At 35.5% G+C, this 18961-nt stretch overlaps 1 protein-coding gene across 4 annotated transcripts in view; it reads left to right on the plus strand.

Moving 5' to 3' along the window:
* NARS2 (asparaginyl-tRNA synthetase 2, mitochondrial) overlaps positions 1 to 18961 on the plus strand; it is a 143842-nt gene that overhangs the window by 85529 nt on the left and 39352 nt on the right. For all 4 annotated transcript variants that reach the window (XR_014020397.1, XM_081279089.1, XM_081279091.1 and 1 more), the window contains exon 7: positions 11997 to 12129. Coding sequence is in view for 3 of the 4 variants with exons in the window: in XM_081279089.1 (XP_081135215.1) it covers positions 11997 to 12129 (133 nt within the window). In the remaining variant the exon portion in view is untranslated. The remainder of the gene's footprint in view (positions 1 to 11996; positions 12130 to 18961) is intronic.

The raw sequence follows: 18961 nt of genomic DNA on the forward strand, positions 1-18961 counted from the left end.
TGTATAATTTCATCTTTAACAATAGCTTTCTGAATACAGTAAAATCTGATCAAATGATCCAGTCTTTATTTCTTATGTTACTTTTTGGCTTGTGATTTTGCTTTATAGAAATTTGAAGACTTAGCCATCCAGGTGCCAATAATTCTGATAAGTAAATATTGCTAGTTCATTAAATCTTCTCTGGACTTTCACCAATTAGTAAAGTTAGAATTATTATGTAACTACAAACCTTATTTACAGTTCTTTCTATTTTAGAATTCTTTTTAGCAGCCTAAAGTAGCTATTCAGCCATCTCATTTTATTGGTAATGTAACTGAATTCTATTTTTTTTTTTTTTTAAAGAGAGAGGGGAGAGACGGAGAGAGAGAGAGAGAGAATTTTTTTAACATTTATTTTTTAGTTCTCGGCGGACACAACATCTTTGTTTGTATGTGGTGCTGAGGATCGAACCCGGGCCGTACGCATGCCAGGCGAGCGCGCTACCGCTTGAGCCACATCCCCAGCCCTGTAACTGAATTCTAAATGGCATATATTCGTTTCTTGCAGCTAATCTTAATGACCAATCCTTGTATGCAGTGGGTTGTTTCTCTCTTGCTACTTTCAACATTCTCTCTTTATCTTTGAAAGTTTAATTATGTATCTCACTGTGGGTTTTTCTAAAATCATCTTAGTTGGAATGTTAGGCTTCTTGAATGTTTACAGTCAAATCTTTAATCAAATTTGGGAACTTTCAGCCATTATTTCCTTCTGTCCCCCCACTCCTTCTGAGTCCCACTCACACATCATGATGGAGGTTTTGTTCTCTTTTGCTTTTTTTTCTTTCCATTATTCAGACTCCATCATTTTCAGTATCTTATCTTCAATTTTGCTGACTTATTCTTTTGCCTCCTCAAATCTGGCCATTGAATCCCAACAAGAAAGTTTTTTCATTTCAGCTGTTATACTCTTTATTTCCAGAATTTCCTTTTGTTTTCTTTTTAGGTTTCCTATTTCCTTAATAGTTGTCACAAATTCTCTTAGTTAAGTCTTTTTAAAGTAGATCTGTAATGTGATTTACTTTCCTTTTCCCCTGTACTAGGGGTTAAACCCAAGACCTCACACAGGCTAGGTAAGCAATCTTCAATTGAGCTAGATCCCCAGCCTTTTTAATTTTTTTATTTTGAGACAGTCACACTTAATTGCTAAGGTTGGTTTCAGACTTGAAGTCCTCCTGCCTCAGCCTCCTGAGTGGCTGGGAGTATAGTCATGTGCCACAAAACTCGGCATGGTTTGCTCTTTTTTGTTGTTGTTATTGTTATAGACTGTCTCTGTGCCAAGGGTCAGTGAACTTAGTCTTCCCAGGCCTGGACCTTCCTATGGACAGGCATGAACACTTTCTAAATTTCCCTACAAATGTAGTTGTTTTTGAAAGCCCAGGTTTTTAAATATCTAACTCCCAAAATGCTTAAAGAGAAAAAAATGAAAGGAAGAGAAAGGGAAATGGTCCTTTAAATCCCCTGAAAGTCATATCAGAAGAGAGACTTGCAGCATTTCAAGAAGGTGCAACAAAGTAGCTGCCTGCCTCTTTGTATCTCTGTGATCCAAACCAGCAGTCCGGTAACCAAGCCCAGATTCCCAATATTTGGAGGACAGAATTCTTTTTGCCTACTGTGGCTCCCACAAGCCTCTGTTGCAGGAACACTTGCACAACTCCCTGCCTCAGGGTTGGGAGTGGGGAATGGATAGCTGCTACTGTGCTAAAAGCTAAAAATGATGGGGATTAACCAGTTTACTATCCTAGCCTTTCACCTTCAATAGATACCAGAATTCCTAAACAGTAACTGCAGACTGATTCTGCCATTGCTATTATCTAAGTAGGTAAACAGATCCTGGTGCTTTTTATTCCACAATCTTTCCAGAATCCTTTCTCTTCCTCATCCTTTGATAATATTTGATTGTTTCTAGTTTGGTAAATTAAAATTGAATATTCAGGTACAATTCTTTGTGAGCACATATTTTTTTATATTCCCCCAGATAAACACCTAAACATAAACATTGCTGAGTTGTATGGTAAATTTATGCTTAATTTCATAAGCAGCTGCCTGTTTTCTAAAGTAATTATATTCTTTCATGCCCATCAGCAATGGAAGATTTTAGAGTGAAAGGCAGCACTGATAACAATTATTCTGGGGCATTTGTCATAAAGTGGGTTTGTCCTGGGCAAACCAGAACCTATGGCCCCCCAAAGGTGATAAGTAGGAATAAATTAAATTTCTGCCTTCACCAGTGTTGTTTTAGTGAGACACTTAATAGAAATGCCTTGTAGGATCTAGTAGACATACTGTAAGAAATATTGCAAAAACTAGATTTTTTAATGTAAAATAAAAGGAAACTTCATCTTTGCTTCTTTAGAAGAAATTGCTAATGAAGGAACTTATTCATGGTTCTTTTGATTCTCTCTCACCAGTAAAAGCTGATAACATATAAGTTTAGTCACCTATATTGGTTGCTATTAACATTATCCTTTATTTCTTTTGAGGTCACCCCACACACTATATCTCCCATGATATTTATACCCCCCCAAAAAATAAAACTAATGTTTTGTCACATGAAACAGGTACATGGTACAGATAAAGAGATGTGTGTCACATAAATCTTTACAATTTGGAGAATGTGCAGAACTCTAGCAAACTTTATTTCAGGTATAAGAGAGAGATTTAGTATGTGAATTATGACAGGGGGCTGGGGATGTGGCTCAAGCGGTAGCGCGCTCGCCTGGCGTGCGTGCGGCCCGGGTTCGATCCTCAGCACCACATACCAACAAAGATGTTGTGTCCACCGAGAACTAAAAAATAAATATTAAAAATTCTTTCTCTCTCTCTCTCCTCTCTCACTCTCTCTTTAAAAAAAAAAAAAAAGAATTATGACAGAACCCTGGTTTTTGTTTGTTTGTTTCAGGAACATTTATTAGTGACTTTTACTTAGTTTCTTCAACTGGGTAATTATTCTTGGATTTTCTCCTGATTCTACCATGGGATAGTGTGAAATAAAGTTCAATGAAAAAAATTGAATTCTAGGCAGAAGTACTTTAGGGACTACTGTACAAAGAGTTTTCTCAGAAATTTTCTTTCATACTTCTCTTAGCCAAAATATGTATTTGATTTGATAACACTGATATTTTATATATAGCTGTGGAGGGTTAAGTGTAACTTGGGATACATCCAGAATAATAGCTCAACCCAGAGTCTCTTGACCCTTTGTATAGGTCATACCATGATCCATATCATTAAGAGTATTTTTTAAAGTATTCATACAGCATTTACTATTTCTTTGTATCATTTGAAGCCATATTTATAAGTAAAACCAAATCAGAAGACAGAGGCACTAGCCATTTTATTATACATGCATCCTGAATGTTTCTTCTCAGGGGAACCAGGATCATTGGAGAATGGTAGGTTCATTATCATCTTTAGAGATAATAAATGAGATGGTTGTTAGTTTGCCTGTGGATGAGTTAAGAGCTCGGAAAAGCCTGATTCTGAGAATTTTTATGCATTTTGATGGAAAGTTAATGAAAGCTGCAAAATGTCATTTACTGAATATTCCTTAGGTATGCATCAGTACCTTTCTGAAAGACAGCCATTTTATCAGAAGAGAGAAGCTATACTTATAAACACACACACAAAAGTAGGACATGGGTTCTGTAAAGCACAGATGGCGGGCTGCAAGGGCAAAGAGGTCTGGCATAGTAGTGGCTATGAGGAAAATCAGATGTATATGACTAGGTCCTGGAGCAAATTCAGAAGCTCTTCCCATCAACTCTCTACTCCATTAATCTCTTTCCTTCTGACCCAGTATCTGAACACTCATTTTCTTTTAGTTGAGTATCTTCTGCATTGTTGAGATTTCAACACTCTACTTCAGTGCTGGGCAGTAGAACTTAAACACATGATGAAACTGCTCTATATGGAAGCCACTGACTGACAGTTGAACACTTGAAGAATGGACAGTGTGACTGTCATATTTCAAGGAATTTTAATTAAATGATTCAATTCTAAATAAATTTGGAAAGCCATATATGGCTAGGAGCTGCCATATCAAACAATGCAGATCTGGTTGGCCTTGGTCAGGTATTTAAGGCATCCATGTCACATGCATTTTGGAGGTTTCTGTTGCCCTTATCATAGTAACCATGTTTGTTAGACCTAAGTTTCTAATATGTGTTAATATTTGTTGAATTAAATCAAATGGACAGACACTAATAAAAGAAAGTTAGGAAGCTTGAAAAACTTGAGTAGTAGCCTGGTAAATACTTTGGACACTGATACCAATGCCTGCCCTTTACTTTTATTATAATTTTGTCATTTTACTTTTTTTTCATTCCGTTGGCTTGTTCTTTCTGACTTGTTTTTGGTGTCTACATATTATGTGAACACAAAATTAAAACTTTTAAAATACAGAGGTAAGATATTAATGTTCAACATCAGGGCCCCTCAAAATGTTTCATTTCCTTGGTGCCTTGTATGTATTTTCCTAATCCAATCATTTTCCTTCCCCTGACAACTTGTCCCTATCCTCATGTTGCATTGAATCATTACTTTAATTTTTTTCTGGAGTTTTGTCACGGGTGTTTACATCTATGACCAGTACATTTAGTTTGAAAGTTTTTTGATTTTACATAAATAGAATCACTGTTTTCTTTGGTAACTTATTTTATTCATTTAACATTATAGTCCTCACAACATGCTCGTCTTTTCATTATGTTCTAAATTATATCCATGTTATATAACCTATCATTTTCACTAATGTAGAATAAATATTTCTTTGTGTGAATATGCCACAGATTATTTAGCTATTTTAATACTGGTGGATGTCTTGATAGTATATACACAGTACAGCTCTGAAATCCCTGTGCGTGTCACTTGGTACACAGAACAAGAGTTAGTGCAGGCTCTAAAGGATCATCTCTCTGCTATGCTTCATAACCAGTGTCCTAGTTGTCTTCTTTTCACCCCCTTCCTTTACCCTCCTTCTTCCCTTTTCTGCCTCCTCCTTTCTCTTCCTCTCTTCCTCCTTTCTTTCTTCTTCCTTTTCTTCCTCCTCCAATTCAAGGAAAATGAATAGGGGCTTTTCATGTTTTATTTCTGTGGTCTAAGTACGTTAAAAGCAGTTTGCCTATTTCTAGACTGCCTTAGTGCCTTTATGCTTTTGTGTTCGTAAACCAAGCTGTTGGATTTGGAGTCTGTTGAGAATGTTAGATAATTTTCATTCTATGCAGATGGTACCACTGGTATAAAATAACACCTTTGTATTGATTATTTGTGTCTTTTAATTATAATTGGCAGTTAGAATATCTAGATCATTGTTTCTCAACTCTGGGCATTAGAATGTCCCAGGAGTTTGCTTTTTTTTTTTCTTTTTCCTTTGTTTTGGGGAGAGAGGGTACTAGGGATTGAACCAGGAGTGCTTTACTACTGAGCAACTCCCCAGCCCTAATAACTATTATCCATTTGTTGAACTATTTATATAGTTGATATTAGGTTAAGCTTTTGACATTTTATTTTATTTCATCTTTATAATAACCCTTGATAGATGTGTACTTAAACCCATGTTTGCATGGAGAAATTCAGAGACGTTAAAGACTTGCTTAAGTTGAGGAACCAGGAATTCAACTTAGATCTTTAATACCCACTTTTCATCACTACCCTAACCTTAAAAACTTAAAGAGTCCTGGGGCTGAGGTTGTGGCTCAGCAGTAGAGCGCTCACCTAGCACATGCAACGTGCTCGGTTCAATCCTCAGTACCACATAAAAATAAATAAATAAATAAAAGATATTGTGTCCAACTACAACTAAAAAAAAAAAATTTTTTTTTTTTTTTTAAGTTTAAAGTCCTGTGTGTGAGACTTGAGCCCCACAACTGTTGATAGTTCATGGCCATAGTCAGTCACCTATCCACTTCTCTAGTCTCATGCCTCATAAAAGATAAATCCTTAAAATCTTTGTAAACTTCTAATACACATCAATGTTTATAGCAGCTCAATTCACAATAGCTAACCTAGGTGCCCTTCAACAGATGAATGGATTAAAAAAAGTGATACACAGCACACATATGGAATATTACTCAGCCTTAAAGAAGAATGAAATTATGGCATTTGCAGATGAAAAGATGGACCCAGAGACTATCATGCTAAATGAAATAAGCCAATCCCTAAAAACCAAAGGCCTAATGTTTTCTCTGATATGCAGATGCTAATTCACAGTCTGTGTTGGGTTCAGGGGCTAAGGAAGAATAGAGTTACTTTAGATTAGGTAGAGGGCAGTGAAGGGAGGGGAGGAGTCATAGGGGTAGAAAGGATAGTACAATGAATCAGACATTATTACCCTATGTACATATATAACTAGGTGACTGGAGAGATTCTACATTGTATAATCAGAAGAAGGATAAATTATACTCCATTTTATATAATGTATCAAAGTGCATTCAACTGTCTAACTAATTAAAGCAAATTTTAAAAATGTATACAAAAAAATGGTACACATACCTAAATTAAATCCACTCTAAGGCGTGTAATAATAACACATGACAAGTATGTTATGGTATTGATACTGATAATCCAGTGGACACAAGACAATAGTAAAATAGATGATCATTTTCTGGATGATGGGAAAATCACTCCACAAAGACTGTTAACTAAAGCCATGAGTTCTCTTCAATTCATTGAACGTCTTATTGACATGACAGTAGAGAAGTAATATAGAGGTTGGGGTATGGAAAAAGTTTTTGATCAGTCTTATACCAAGTAAGTTCTTTCCCAGCTAAAGAATAGCAGTTCCTCTATTCTTTCAAAATATGAAGCCTAGCTCTTAAATATCAGGTCCAGAAAGAATAAATAGCCAAACAACCAGTGACCATTTTAAAATAATTGACTGGCCAACTCAAGAGCTTCATAAAACTCCACACATGTAAGAAGGTGACTTTTATATAGAACACTTTGTCATTTTATTTTTTATTTTCCAAAAAGCCATTTTTGTAGCTTTCTTGATTGATGTGTATTGAATGTAGTTTTGTTATCTTCATCATTGACGCCAAGCTCATGGTCTTTCCTTTTATAGCTTTCCTTTCTAATTTGGCAGAAGAATGGTTTTCAGTGCTGAGTGTTTTCTTTTTCTGCTGGTCTCTTCTCACAGCAGTACTGGCCTTCCACCTGGCTTCGTATCTTGTTTTAGAAATAGGCCTGTTCTCAGATTTTATTTTAAATGTTGCTATAAGCCTTGCTACAAATGGTTCTCATGTCTGTAGAAGACAGAACAAAAGAAATCTGCATATATTAAAACAGAAGTGGGGCCGGGGTTGTGGCTCAGTGGTAGCGCTTGCCTAACACACATGAGGCACTGGGGATTCGATTGTCAGCACCACATAAAAATAAATAAAATAAAGGCCTTGTGTCCATCTACACTAAAAATATTAAAAAAAAAAAACACACACAGGAGGGGCTGGAGTTGTGGCTCAAGTGGTAGCACACTCACCTAGCATGCGTGAGGCACTGGGTTTGATTCTCAGCACTACATAAGAACAAAATAAAGATATTGTATTCACCTAAAACTAAAAAATAAATATTTTTTTAAAAGAGTGGTTTTTCTATGGACCTAGAAACAAAATTATTGCAAAAGATATAGAGTCAATGCCAAGCCTCCCCATCCCCCATGCCTATAAAAATCTGAAGACTACAAAGACTAAAGACTTGCTAAAAGTTACAAAATAGTGATGAGAATTTATCATTCTCATTATTTTTATGAAGACAACACATCCTAGAGAGCTATGATTTTAACACATAAAGCAAACTATTCATAAGGCAGGGAAATATACCAGACTACTTATCTTAGTTATCTTTGAGAAGGGAGAGTGTACTATGAATTTTTCCTTCTAATTTTCTAAGGTCTGTTGTTGTTTATTTGTTAGTTTGTTTACTGCAGTTTTTTAAAATTTTTATTTTTTTATAACTTTATTTTATTTGTTTTTTTATGTGGTGCTGAGGATTGAACCCAGTGCCACTCACATGCAAGGCAAGTGCTCTACCACTGAGCTGCAACCCTAGCCCCTAATTTTCTGAGCTTTTAAATGTTTAGTTATGAGCATCATTTTTGTCAGTATCTAATCAAGGCTGTAAGCATTGGAGTAGATCTGCATTTGAGTCTGCCTCCACCCTTTAACTTAACTGTGGCTCTGTGACTTTTGAGAAAGCTTCTTAACCTCTGTGAATCAAAAGTTTCTTACTTTGGAAAACAGAAATAGTAATAATACTTTAAGGAATCAACTATGAAGGGGTTAGCTGTAAGGTTTTGACATTTAATGTCTGGCTTACAAGGATGGCTCTCTACTGGTGATCACCACTTTTTTTGGGGGGGGGGTCGGGGGGCACCAGATATTGAACTCATAGGCACTCAATCCATTGAGCCACATCCCCAGCCCTATTTTGTATTTTATTTAGAGACAGGGTCTCACTGAGTTGCTTAGTACCTTGCCATTGCTGAGGCTGGCTTTGAACTCTTGATCCTCCTGCCTCAGCCTCCCCAGCTGCTGGGATTACAGGCATGCGCCACTGCACCCTGCAGTAATTACTACTTTATAATAGTACACTTGATGCTGATGTAGGGTGATAATTATTGAATGGGTTAAACATTGTTCTGCTTAAAGACTGGATGCTAAAGTAGGCAATTTTCCAACATACCTTCCAGACTATTTTTTCTTTCTGTTAATTCAAAAGAAGCACTGTGGTCATCAGTTCTTACTCGATTACAATGTTACTTACTTCAACAATAAAAAGAGGCCAGGTGGCACATACCTGTAATCCCAGCGGCTGCGGAGGCTGAGGCAGGAGGATCACAGGCTCAAAGCCAGCTTCAGTATTCACTGAGGCCCTAAACAATTTAGTGAGAACCTGTCTCTAAATAAAATGTGAAAAGAAATGGGAATATGGCTCAGTGGTTAAATGCCCTTGGTTTCAATCCCTGGTACCAAAATAAATAAATAAAATAAAAAGAAATTAACTGAAAAAAAAAAAAGTGTTACTGAGCTCTTGAGTACCTCAGTCAGAGCCTGCTATTTACTATAATTAAAGTAAAAATTCATAATACTCTTCTACATTTTATACTGGAGAACTTGCCAAGCATATCTAGGGAACCATTGTTAAATTTTAAAATCCCTATTGCTACTCATTCTGGAGCAACATATATAGAATTGCCATGTTGAAGCAAATGCCCTTATGCTTTGAATTTGGAGTTCTTGTATGAAACCACTATGTCTTTGTGCCTAGTACCTTAATACAAATATCACTCTTGAATAGCATTCCCATTAGCCTTCCTTGTATTTCAGAGCCTCCAAAGTAAATTTCAGCTATACCACATATGTATTTATGCCCTGAAAAATTCAACACTTTAATGTTAACATTTATATATACAGTTTCTTACAACGTAGTACCAATAATAAATGCCATGTTTTAAATTTTGATATACCTATTGCTAGCCTACTTATAGATGTCATAGTCACAGATTGGAAACCAAAGGCCATGTAACTTTTGATTTTACTGTTTGGGACAGTCTGAATTGATTGACCCATTTTTAGGTATCCATTTTAGGTTCCCATCTTAGGTACTGAGTGACAGCCCTAGTAAGGTGTATTTGAGTGTTTTTCTATATTTGTAATATTGTTGTTTATGAGGATGTTGTGCTTTTCCACTTGACAACTGAGGAAGCCCGTCATCATCATTAGTTACTCATTCATTCAGCATGAGCACCTGTTTTATCTAGACACTGGAGATGCAAACATGAATAAAACATGATGCTTATTCTGGAAAATTTCATAGTTAATGGAGGAAGGGAGATATTTTAAAATATAATTATATTTCATACATATCTATATGATAAATATATGAACAAAGTATTATATACAGGAGGAAATAATGAATTTGGGATACATGGTCAGGTTTCAAAGAAGTAATGACGTAAAAGCCCAGTCCTGAAGGTTGGATGGGAATTTGCCATTTAGAATGAGAGGACCCTGGCATGTGTGCACACCTGTAATCCCAGCAGTTCAGGAGGCTAGGTAAGGCAGGAGGATCAAAAGTTAAAGCCAGCCTCAGCAATTTAGCAAGACCCTAAGCAACTGTCTCAAAATAAAAAATAAAAAGGACTAGAGATGTGGCTCAGTGCCCTTGGATTCAACATCAGGTACCTAAAAAATAAAATATATAGAGAGAATCAGGGGAAAGGGAGTACTGGATGGAAAATGGCCTTTGCAGACCCCAAAGGTGAAGGAGCATGCTAGGTGAGGGAGGAAAGGCTACATGAGGGGAATCCTGAGTTGAAATCAAGAGTTTGAATTTTATCCTTTTGGCAGTTGGTAATCATTGAAGATTTTTAAATTAGGGATGATATAATCAGATTTGAGCCTGAAAACTGACAGTATTTTGGGCCAAGAGAAAGACAGGTGGCAAACATCAGTCAAAAGCTGTTTATTTTTTAAGCAAAATACAAGGGTTTACCGCCAACAGCAGCTGTGGAGATAAGAGTGACTAGCTTTGAGAGAATTTTCAAAGCATAAACAATTGAGTTTTGTAATCAATATGTGGGACATGTGGGCAGTGGGGGTTGTAAGATCTGGCCTGGATGACTAAATAGATATAACTGAGATTAACAGCACTGGAAGAAAGGTAAAAAGAAAAGCAGAATTATTCATTATTTTGTTTTTGGAAATGGGACAGACGTTTTTATTTTGAACAAGATAAGTTGTCTTTTCAGGAACATTCTAATAAGCAACTCTGTGTCTGAATCTTGGGGAAAAAGTTAACCATAGTAATATTTCTGAGTTCCTACTGTTTATTTTTCCCTTAAAAGCTAAAGTTCTCTGAGGTTAACCGATTATGATCTCATGAAGGTGGCTGTAGAACCAAAATATAATTACTAAGCCCCTTACCAACTGAAATGAACTTTTGAAAGAAAAAAAAATCTCTTAGTTATTACTATAATTGTTTTACTGTTTCATTTCCCAGAGTATCTTAAAATGAAACAAAACTGGTATGTTTCTTTTTTATATAAAACATTTGTTTTCTACACTGCTTACTGATCTTAGTTTTACTTGCCTAATAATGAACATATAAAGAGTATTCCAGATAATAGCTGAAGATCCCAAATTTCTTGCTTTGTTTCTACAAAAACAAAATTTATAATTAAGTCCTAAGAAATATTCCTTACTTTGTATATGCTTGATCTGATCTCCATTTTTTTGCCCTGTCAAATATGAAGAACACTAAAATGTTCAAGAATGGAGATGTGTGTCCACTTCTTTGGGGGAATTTAAAATAAGGTTTGTTTGGGTTTTTGTTGTGTTTTCATTTGGATGGTTGAGCTGTAGTCTTTTTTTAAATCCAGGGGATAAACATTTCTTCAAAATCTGCCCTCACCCCCCAAATTTCAAGCGTCGGATTTCAGCACCTATTGGAATATGTGGGTGGTTATGAAGGGCTCAGATAAACTTGGGATAAGGTAAATTGCTGCACATATCTGACATTTCTTTTTTCATGTATTTAAAAAATAAATTTGCACACCTTATTCACATGAAATTCTAATTTTTTTGTGTTTCTATCTAGAATTCTCTGTGTGGTTTCTTGGGTGGTGGTATTTTTCCTTTACTTTGATCTTGATTGCTGTGAAATGTAGTTGCCTGCTGTTTAAGGCAGCTGCAGTAGGATGCACCCAGAAGTGGTTGTGTATCTATATTTAGAAAACCGTAGGGTTTGTAAAGCAGTTGCAAATTCCTTTGGGATAAAATGGTTTCTATAAATGTAACATTTTTAATGAAACTATTATTATCACCCATTAGAGAAGTAGAGAGCTAATATGTGTGGGCTTATGAATATGACAGAGGTACAGTTTTTTTTAAGAGCTCACAGAGTACTTTAAATATTTAAAATTAATCATGTGAATCCTATTTTCATGATCTTCATCTTGAATTGCAGAGCTTTTACTCAAGTGTTTACCTTTGGTCCAACATTCCGAGCTGAGAATTCTCAGAGCCGGAGACACCTGGCAGAATTTTATATGGTAGAAGCAGAGATTTCTTTTGTTGAGAGTCTTCAAGATCTCATGCAGGTAGGTACACAGTTTTAAAATTTCAGATGTCTGTGACATTATATGGTTCTATGTATTTTTTATCCTGGATTTCTGTGAATTACAGATAACTATAAGATAAAGAAGATGGAGAGCTATTATTAATTTAATAAACATTTACTGACTGCCTTTACTGTAATAGCTGAACATATGAGAGTCAGGTTTAAGTTCCTATCTCTGCTCTTCCACTTGCTGTGCTATGAAGTTACCTAACCTTCATAATCTTTAGCTTTCTCTACTGTAAAAGGAGAATAATTGTACTTATTTTAAAAGGTGAAAGAATGTATATAATATAAAGCACCTAGCATGATATCTAGGAAATAAATATGCTTAATAAATAGTAGCTCTTATTTGGTAGGAAAATAAATTTAAGACATCTGTAATATTTCAATAAACATCTATAAAGTTATTTTAGAAAAGATCTGTAGGAACTGTCAGGGTTCATTTGAAGGGGCAAGGTACAAGGTTGGAGAGAGTCAGGAATCAGTTCATGAAAGACCTTGTATTTAAAGCCATGCTAAGGAGTTTGAACTTTGTCCAAAAGTAAAGGAGAAAATGTTCTAGTTGGAAAAGGCATGATCAGAGTTATATTTTATATAAATCTCTCCAAGCCAGATGCAGTGGCACACACATCTAATCCTAGCAGCTCAGGAGGCTGAGGCAGTAGGGTCACAAGTTTAAGGCCAGCCTCAGAAACTTAGTGAGACCCTGTCTCAAAAATAAAAAGGGCACTGAGTGTGATAACGCAAGCCTGTAATCCCAGCAACTCAGGAGGCTGAGGCAGAAGGATGGTAAGTTTGAGGCCAGCCTTAGCACTTCAGTGAAGCCCTAAGCAACTTAGTGAGACTCTGTCTCAAAATAAAAAAATAAAATGGGCTGGGGATGTAACACAGTGGTATAGTACCCCTGGGTTTAATTCCTAGTACCAAAACAAACAAACAAATTAATTTTTAATCTAGTTTTTTAATCATTGGTGATTAATATTCAGAAATATCGTGAAGCAGAAAGCACAGAGTCATTTTATTTGGAGCATTTTCCTGTACTACATTTGCCGGTATTGTTTCAGATATATTCCAACGTAAGTCTAGGACTCATAAATAAGGATGGTCAACCCCAGAAAGATGGACAGTTCAGCAGCTTTAGATGGGATGGACATGAGAGAGGAGGTAGATTCAGTGCCATTGTTCCCTGAGGGTTGTATAACAGCTACCTAAAACAGTTCTAATTTATACCCACTGTATTAATTTACCAGTTTTCTGTTTTATGGATCTTGCTGTTATGCTTGTCATATATATATATATATATATATTTTAATATTTATTTTTTAGTTTTAGGTGGACACAATATCTTTATTTTACATTTATGTGGTGCTGAGAATTGAACTCAGTGACTCATGCATGCTAGCCGAGTGCTCTGCAACTGAGCCCCAGCCCCTTGTCTTATATTCTTTTAAATTTATTTCTTAATTTACATACATAAAAATTCATGTTTTGAGGAACACTGTACACTTCTCTAGTTAGAGAAGTTCAATCAAGATACAAAACAAAAATTTTTTTCAATATTGGGGATTGAACTCAGGGGCACTGTACCACTTAATTACATCCTCAGAAACACACACACATACCCCTTTTTTTTTCTTTATTTTTGAGATAGGGTCTCACTAAGTTGCTGAGGCTGGCCTTAAACTTGTGATCCTCCTGCCTTAGCCTCCCCAGTACCTGAGAGTACAGACATGTGCCAAACAATTTGGTCATTACAAAATGACTCCCTCTTGCTGTCATTTTATATTCCAACCCTCCTCCTTCTGGCAACCACTGATCTGTTGTTCCTCTAAATAATCTTGCCCTTCCAAAATGTCATATAAAAGGAATAATTACAGATTTTTTACTTTGTCTTCTGTCACGTAACATAATTATATGAGATTCATCCATGTTTATCAGTTCTTGCTTCTTTTTCCTGCTAGGTATTCATAGGACAGATGCATCTCAGCTCATTTATCCTTTCACCAGTTGGAGAACATTTGATTCAGTTCTAGTTTCTTAAAATAATGAACACAGTTGCTGTAAACATTCATATGCAAGTTTTGTATAAATATAAAGTTTTCATACTTCTCGGATAAGTTCCAGGGGTGAGATTGCTAGAAGAGTGTTTGGTGTTTAATTTTCATAGGAAACCAATCTATTTTCCAAAATGACTGAACCATTTTGCATTCTCTCTTGCAGTATACAAAAGTTTTGCATTTTTACTTCCTCACCAGCATTTAATTTTTTCAGGTGTGTGTGTGTGTTAAGACATTCTGATGGCAATGTATAAGTATCTCATTGTGGTTTTACTTTGCATTTTCCTCATGCTCGTTGATGTTGAGCATCTTTTCGTATGCTTATTAGCCGTCAGTTTATAGTCTTTGGTGAAGTGTTTGATCAAAATGTTTTATTGGATTTTTGTTTTCTTATTGGATTTTGAAAATTCTTTATTCCAAATAAAAGTCCTTTTTCAGATATCTGATTTGCAAATATTTTCGCCCAACTGGTGGCTTGTCTTTGCATTTTTTTTAACAGTGTCATATATAGAGAAAAAGGCTTTAATATTTATGAATACTAATTTACCAGTTCTCTTGCTGTTAACGGCATTAAGAATGGTTTGAAGCCAGGTGCAGGGATGTGTGCCTATAATCCCAGCCACTCTGGAGGCTGAAGTGGAGAATTGTGAATTGGAAGCCAACCTGGAAGAAAAGAAAAAAAACAACTCAAGGTCACACAAGATTCTCATGATTTCTTCTGAAAGTGGTATCATCCACATTGTTGTATGCATCAGTAGTTCATTTCTATTCATTGCTGAGTAGGATAATATGTTTTTACCACAGTTTGCTTAATTTATATATTTATACATTATATATTTATACATATATAATTTTCAGTTTGGGGATATTATAATAAAACACCTGTGTACAGTTCATGTACATTTATGTATAGTTTTTGTGTGTGCATAAATACAAGTCTTTCTGTCTTTGCAATAAATTTGCAAGAGTGTAATTGTTAGGTCATATGTTTAATTTCATAAGAAATTATGTTATTTTCAGCAATTTATTGTACCAGCAATGTATGAATGATCTAGTTTTTCTACATCCTTACCAGCATTGATGTGCTCACTGTTCTTTTCTAGGTATCTAATAGTACCACATTGTGTTTTTGATTTGCATTTTCCTACTGGCTGATGATACTGAACATCTTTTCATATACTTATTTGCCATCTATAAGTCCTCTTCAGTGAAATGACTATTCATGTCTTTTATGGACTGTTTTGTTTTCACTGTTGAGTTTTGGGGGTTCTTTATATATTGTAGGTACTAGTTCTTTGTTGGATGTGTGGCTTCCAGATATGTTCTCCTAGTAAGTAACTTGCCTTTTCATTCTTTTAATTTTGGTGAGCTCTTTATCTTTGTTTTTTAACAGGTGGGTCACTGTATGTCTAGGTATGATTTTCTTTGAGTTTATCCTATTTTTAATTTAGTGAACTCCTTGAATGTGTCTTTAGCCATTTGGGAAGAATTTTCAACCATTACTTCTTCACATTTTTTCTGTGTCTGTTTTCATCTTCTGATACACCAATAACACACATATGAGGCCTTTGGATATTGTCCCGCAATTCTTCAGTTCTTTGTTCGTTATTTAATCCATCATTTTTCTTTCCATAATTCAGACTGGGGCATTCAACTAATCTGTCTTCAAATGCACTAATCCTTTCCTTTGTTGTCTTCTTTCTGCTACTTTGCACCTTCAGTGAAATTTTTATTTCAGATGCATATTTTCTCATTTCTTTTTTATCTCCTGAGAAGTCCTATCTCTGTTCATCTAAAGAATGTTGTTTACCTTTATTTTGTGGAAGGTGTTTATTATACCTGCTTTAAGATCTTCATCAAATATTTTCCAAAATCTGGGTCTTCTGTGTGCTTACATCAGTGGATTGTCTTTTCCTCTTAGAATTCATCGAACTTCTCTGGTTCTTTTTCTGTCTGGTAATTTTAGACTCTATCCTAGATATTTTGAATGTCATATTCTGGGGCTCTGGTCCTGCTAAAATCCTGTGGAAGTGATATCGTTTTGTAGTGTTGTTTTATCAGTCATTAAACCTAGGATCAGTAACCAATAAGATCTGTAAGTTCTGTCTCACTCTCTGTTAGCATTGGTTTCTATGTCAGTTTTCAAAGTCTTTGCTATGCTATTTGAGTCTGTCTATTGCATATGCCACTCAGCAGTTACTCTGGAAATTGTACAGTGCTTTATACTGTAGTTCCTTGTTGGAAAGCCACCCTGTGCTTCTTTGGGTTGGTTGCACATGTGCCATGCTTCAGGGTGAACCCTGGCTTTATGGAAGTTCATACACAAAATTAGGGGTCACCTTTTCCTGCTGTTCAGAATTTCCTTCATACTTTCTGGCTTCTTGAGACCCCCTAGCTCTGGTTCCTCTAGCCAGAAAGACAGATTTCTTTCACATTTTTATCCTTCACCATGTTATTTATTTCCAGGTGACTGTGGTCATCCATAATTAATTAGTTAGAAGTAGCAAGAGTAAAGGTGCTTAAATTAATGGAGATTCCCACATACACATTCTCCAAACAGCAGGGTCCTCCTCTCTCAGGTCCTATGATTAGAGAAGTGGGTCTTTGGGAGTTCCAGGTATTCCACAACTGGGGCTGCCTTCAAGAAAGAACCAGAAGAGAAAACAAAGAAGAGTAGAATACCAACGTAAGATTTCCCTGTAAACACTAAAACACGGGGACCTTTTCCCAGTTCTGTGGGAAGTAGCAACCTTCTCTCAAAAGTTTTGCTTCCCATGCCTGCAAACAGTTCAATATTTCACTCCCAAATGAAAGCCAGAAGAAGGAAGAGTGGAATTGGGAAAAATCACCTTCACTACAGATTATTATTTAAGTCAGCCCATCACAAGGCTACCTATCACTGTTTACTTTTTTGAATCCTGAGGCATTTGCTCTTTGTATTCTAACTGGATTTTTAAGTTATAATGGGTTAGAAAGATAGGGTGTAGTCAGCTTACTATAGTATAGCTAGAGAAACAGCCAGATTGAGAAAAAAATGGCTTAATTATTAATAATTCCCCTTTTTTATATTCCATGCAAACAGAAACCAAAAACAAGTCACAGTAGCTATTTTTATTTCATCCAAAATAATCTTAAAGACAAAAGCTGAGGGGCTGGGGATGTGGCTCATTGGTGGTAGAGCCCTTCCCTAACAAGCATGAGGCCTTGGATTCAGTCCCTAGTACCACAAAGAGACAGAGTCACTACATAATGGTCAAGGGATCAATTCAACAAGAACATATAACAATGGTAAACATATGTTTACCTAAACCAGAACATCCAATTTTATAAAACAAATATTAGATCTAAAAGGAGAGATAGTGTCCAGCACAATAATAGTAGGAGAGTACATCCCTCTTTTATCAATGGATAGCCAGTCAAAAAAATCAACAAAAACCAGAGTTAAGCTATACTATAAATCAAATGAACTTAACAAAGAATTGTAAAACATTTTGTTCAATGTCTGCAGAATCAACATTCTTTTCTTCAGCACATGAAACATTGTCTACAATTAACAACTCTCAACATCATCAAAAAGTTGAAATCATATTATATCTTCTCTGATCCAAATGGAATAAAACTAGAAATTAACAAAAGAAATGTCAGAAACTATACAAAATTCATAGAGCCTTATCACATGCTACTGAACAGTGAGTCATTGAAGAAATAAAAATCTTCAAATTCTTGAGAAACAAATGAAATGTAAACATGATATGCCAAAACGTAAGAACAGTACTGAGAGGGAAGTTCATAGCAATAGATGCCTACATCAAAAAATAGAAAGATTTCAAGTAAACAGTGATATGTATTAAGGATCTAGAAGAAAATGAGCGCAAACCAATCTCAAAATTAATAGAAGGAAAGAAATGCAAAGATTGGAGCAGAAATAAATGAAATAGAGACTTTACAAATACAAAAATCAACAAATAAAGAGTTGGTTTTTTTGAAAAGGTAAACAAAATCAACAGATCTTTAGCCATACTAAGAATAAAAGAACCAAGTAAATAAAATTGGAGATGAAAAGAAGACATTACAACTGATACCACAGAAATACAAACAGTCATTAGATACTGTTTGGAACAACAAATTAGAAAACAAATTGGCTAAGTTTCTGAACACATTCACCCTATCAAAATTGAACCATGAAGACATAGAAAACTGAGAGTAATTACTAGTAATGAGATTGAGTTGATAATAAAAAGTCTACCAACAAAGAAAAGTCCAGAATCAGGTGACTTCATTGCTGAATTATATCAAACTTTTAAGGAAGAACTAATACTAGTTCTTTACAAATTAAAAAAATTGAGATGAATTTTTCTAAACTCTTGCTATGGGGCCAGCAACACCCTAACCCTGAAACCAGTCACTCATTCACATATACACACACACACACACACACACACACGACAACTGTAAACCATTATCCCTAATAAACTTGAATGCAAAAAGTCTAAATAAAAATACCTAATTCATGGGCTGGGGCTGTAGCTCAGAGGTAGAGCTCTTGTCTAGCATGTGTGAGGTACTGGGTTCGATCCTCGGCACCACATAAATAAATAAAATAAAGGTACTGTGTCCATCTACAACTAAAAATAAAATATTTTTTTTAAAATAACTAATTCTGTGGATCACAAAACAAGATCCAACAATATGTTGCCTACAGGAGACGCATTTGATAGGAAAAGATATACATAGACTGAAGGTGAAAGGATGGGA

Source organism: Spermophilus citellus (genome assembly GCF_964194105.1).
Source record: "Spermophilus citellus genome assembly, chromosome: 2".
Classification (NCBI taxonomy): domain Eukaryota; kingdom Metazoa; phylum Chordata; class Mammalia; order Rodentia; family Sciuridae; genus Spermophilus; species Spermophilus citellus.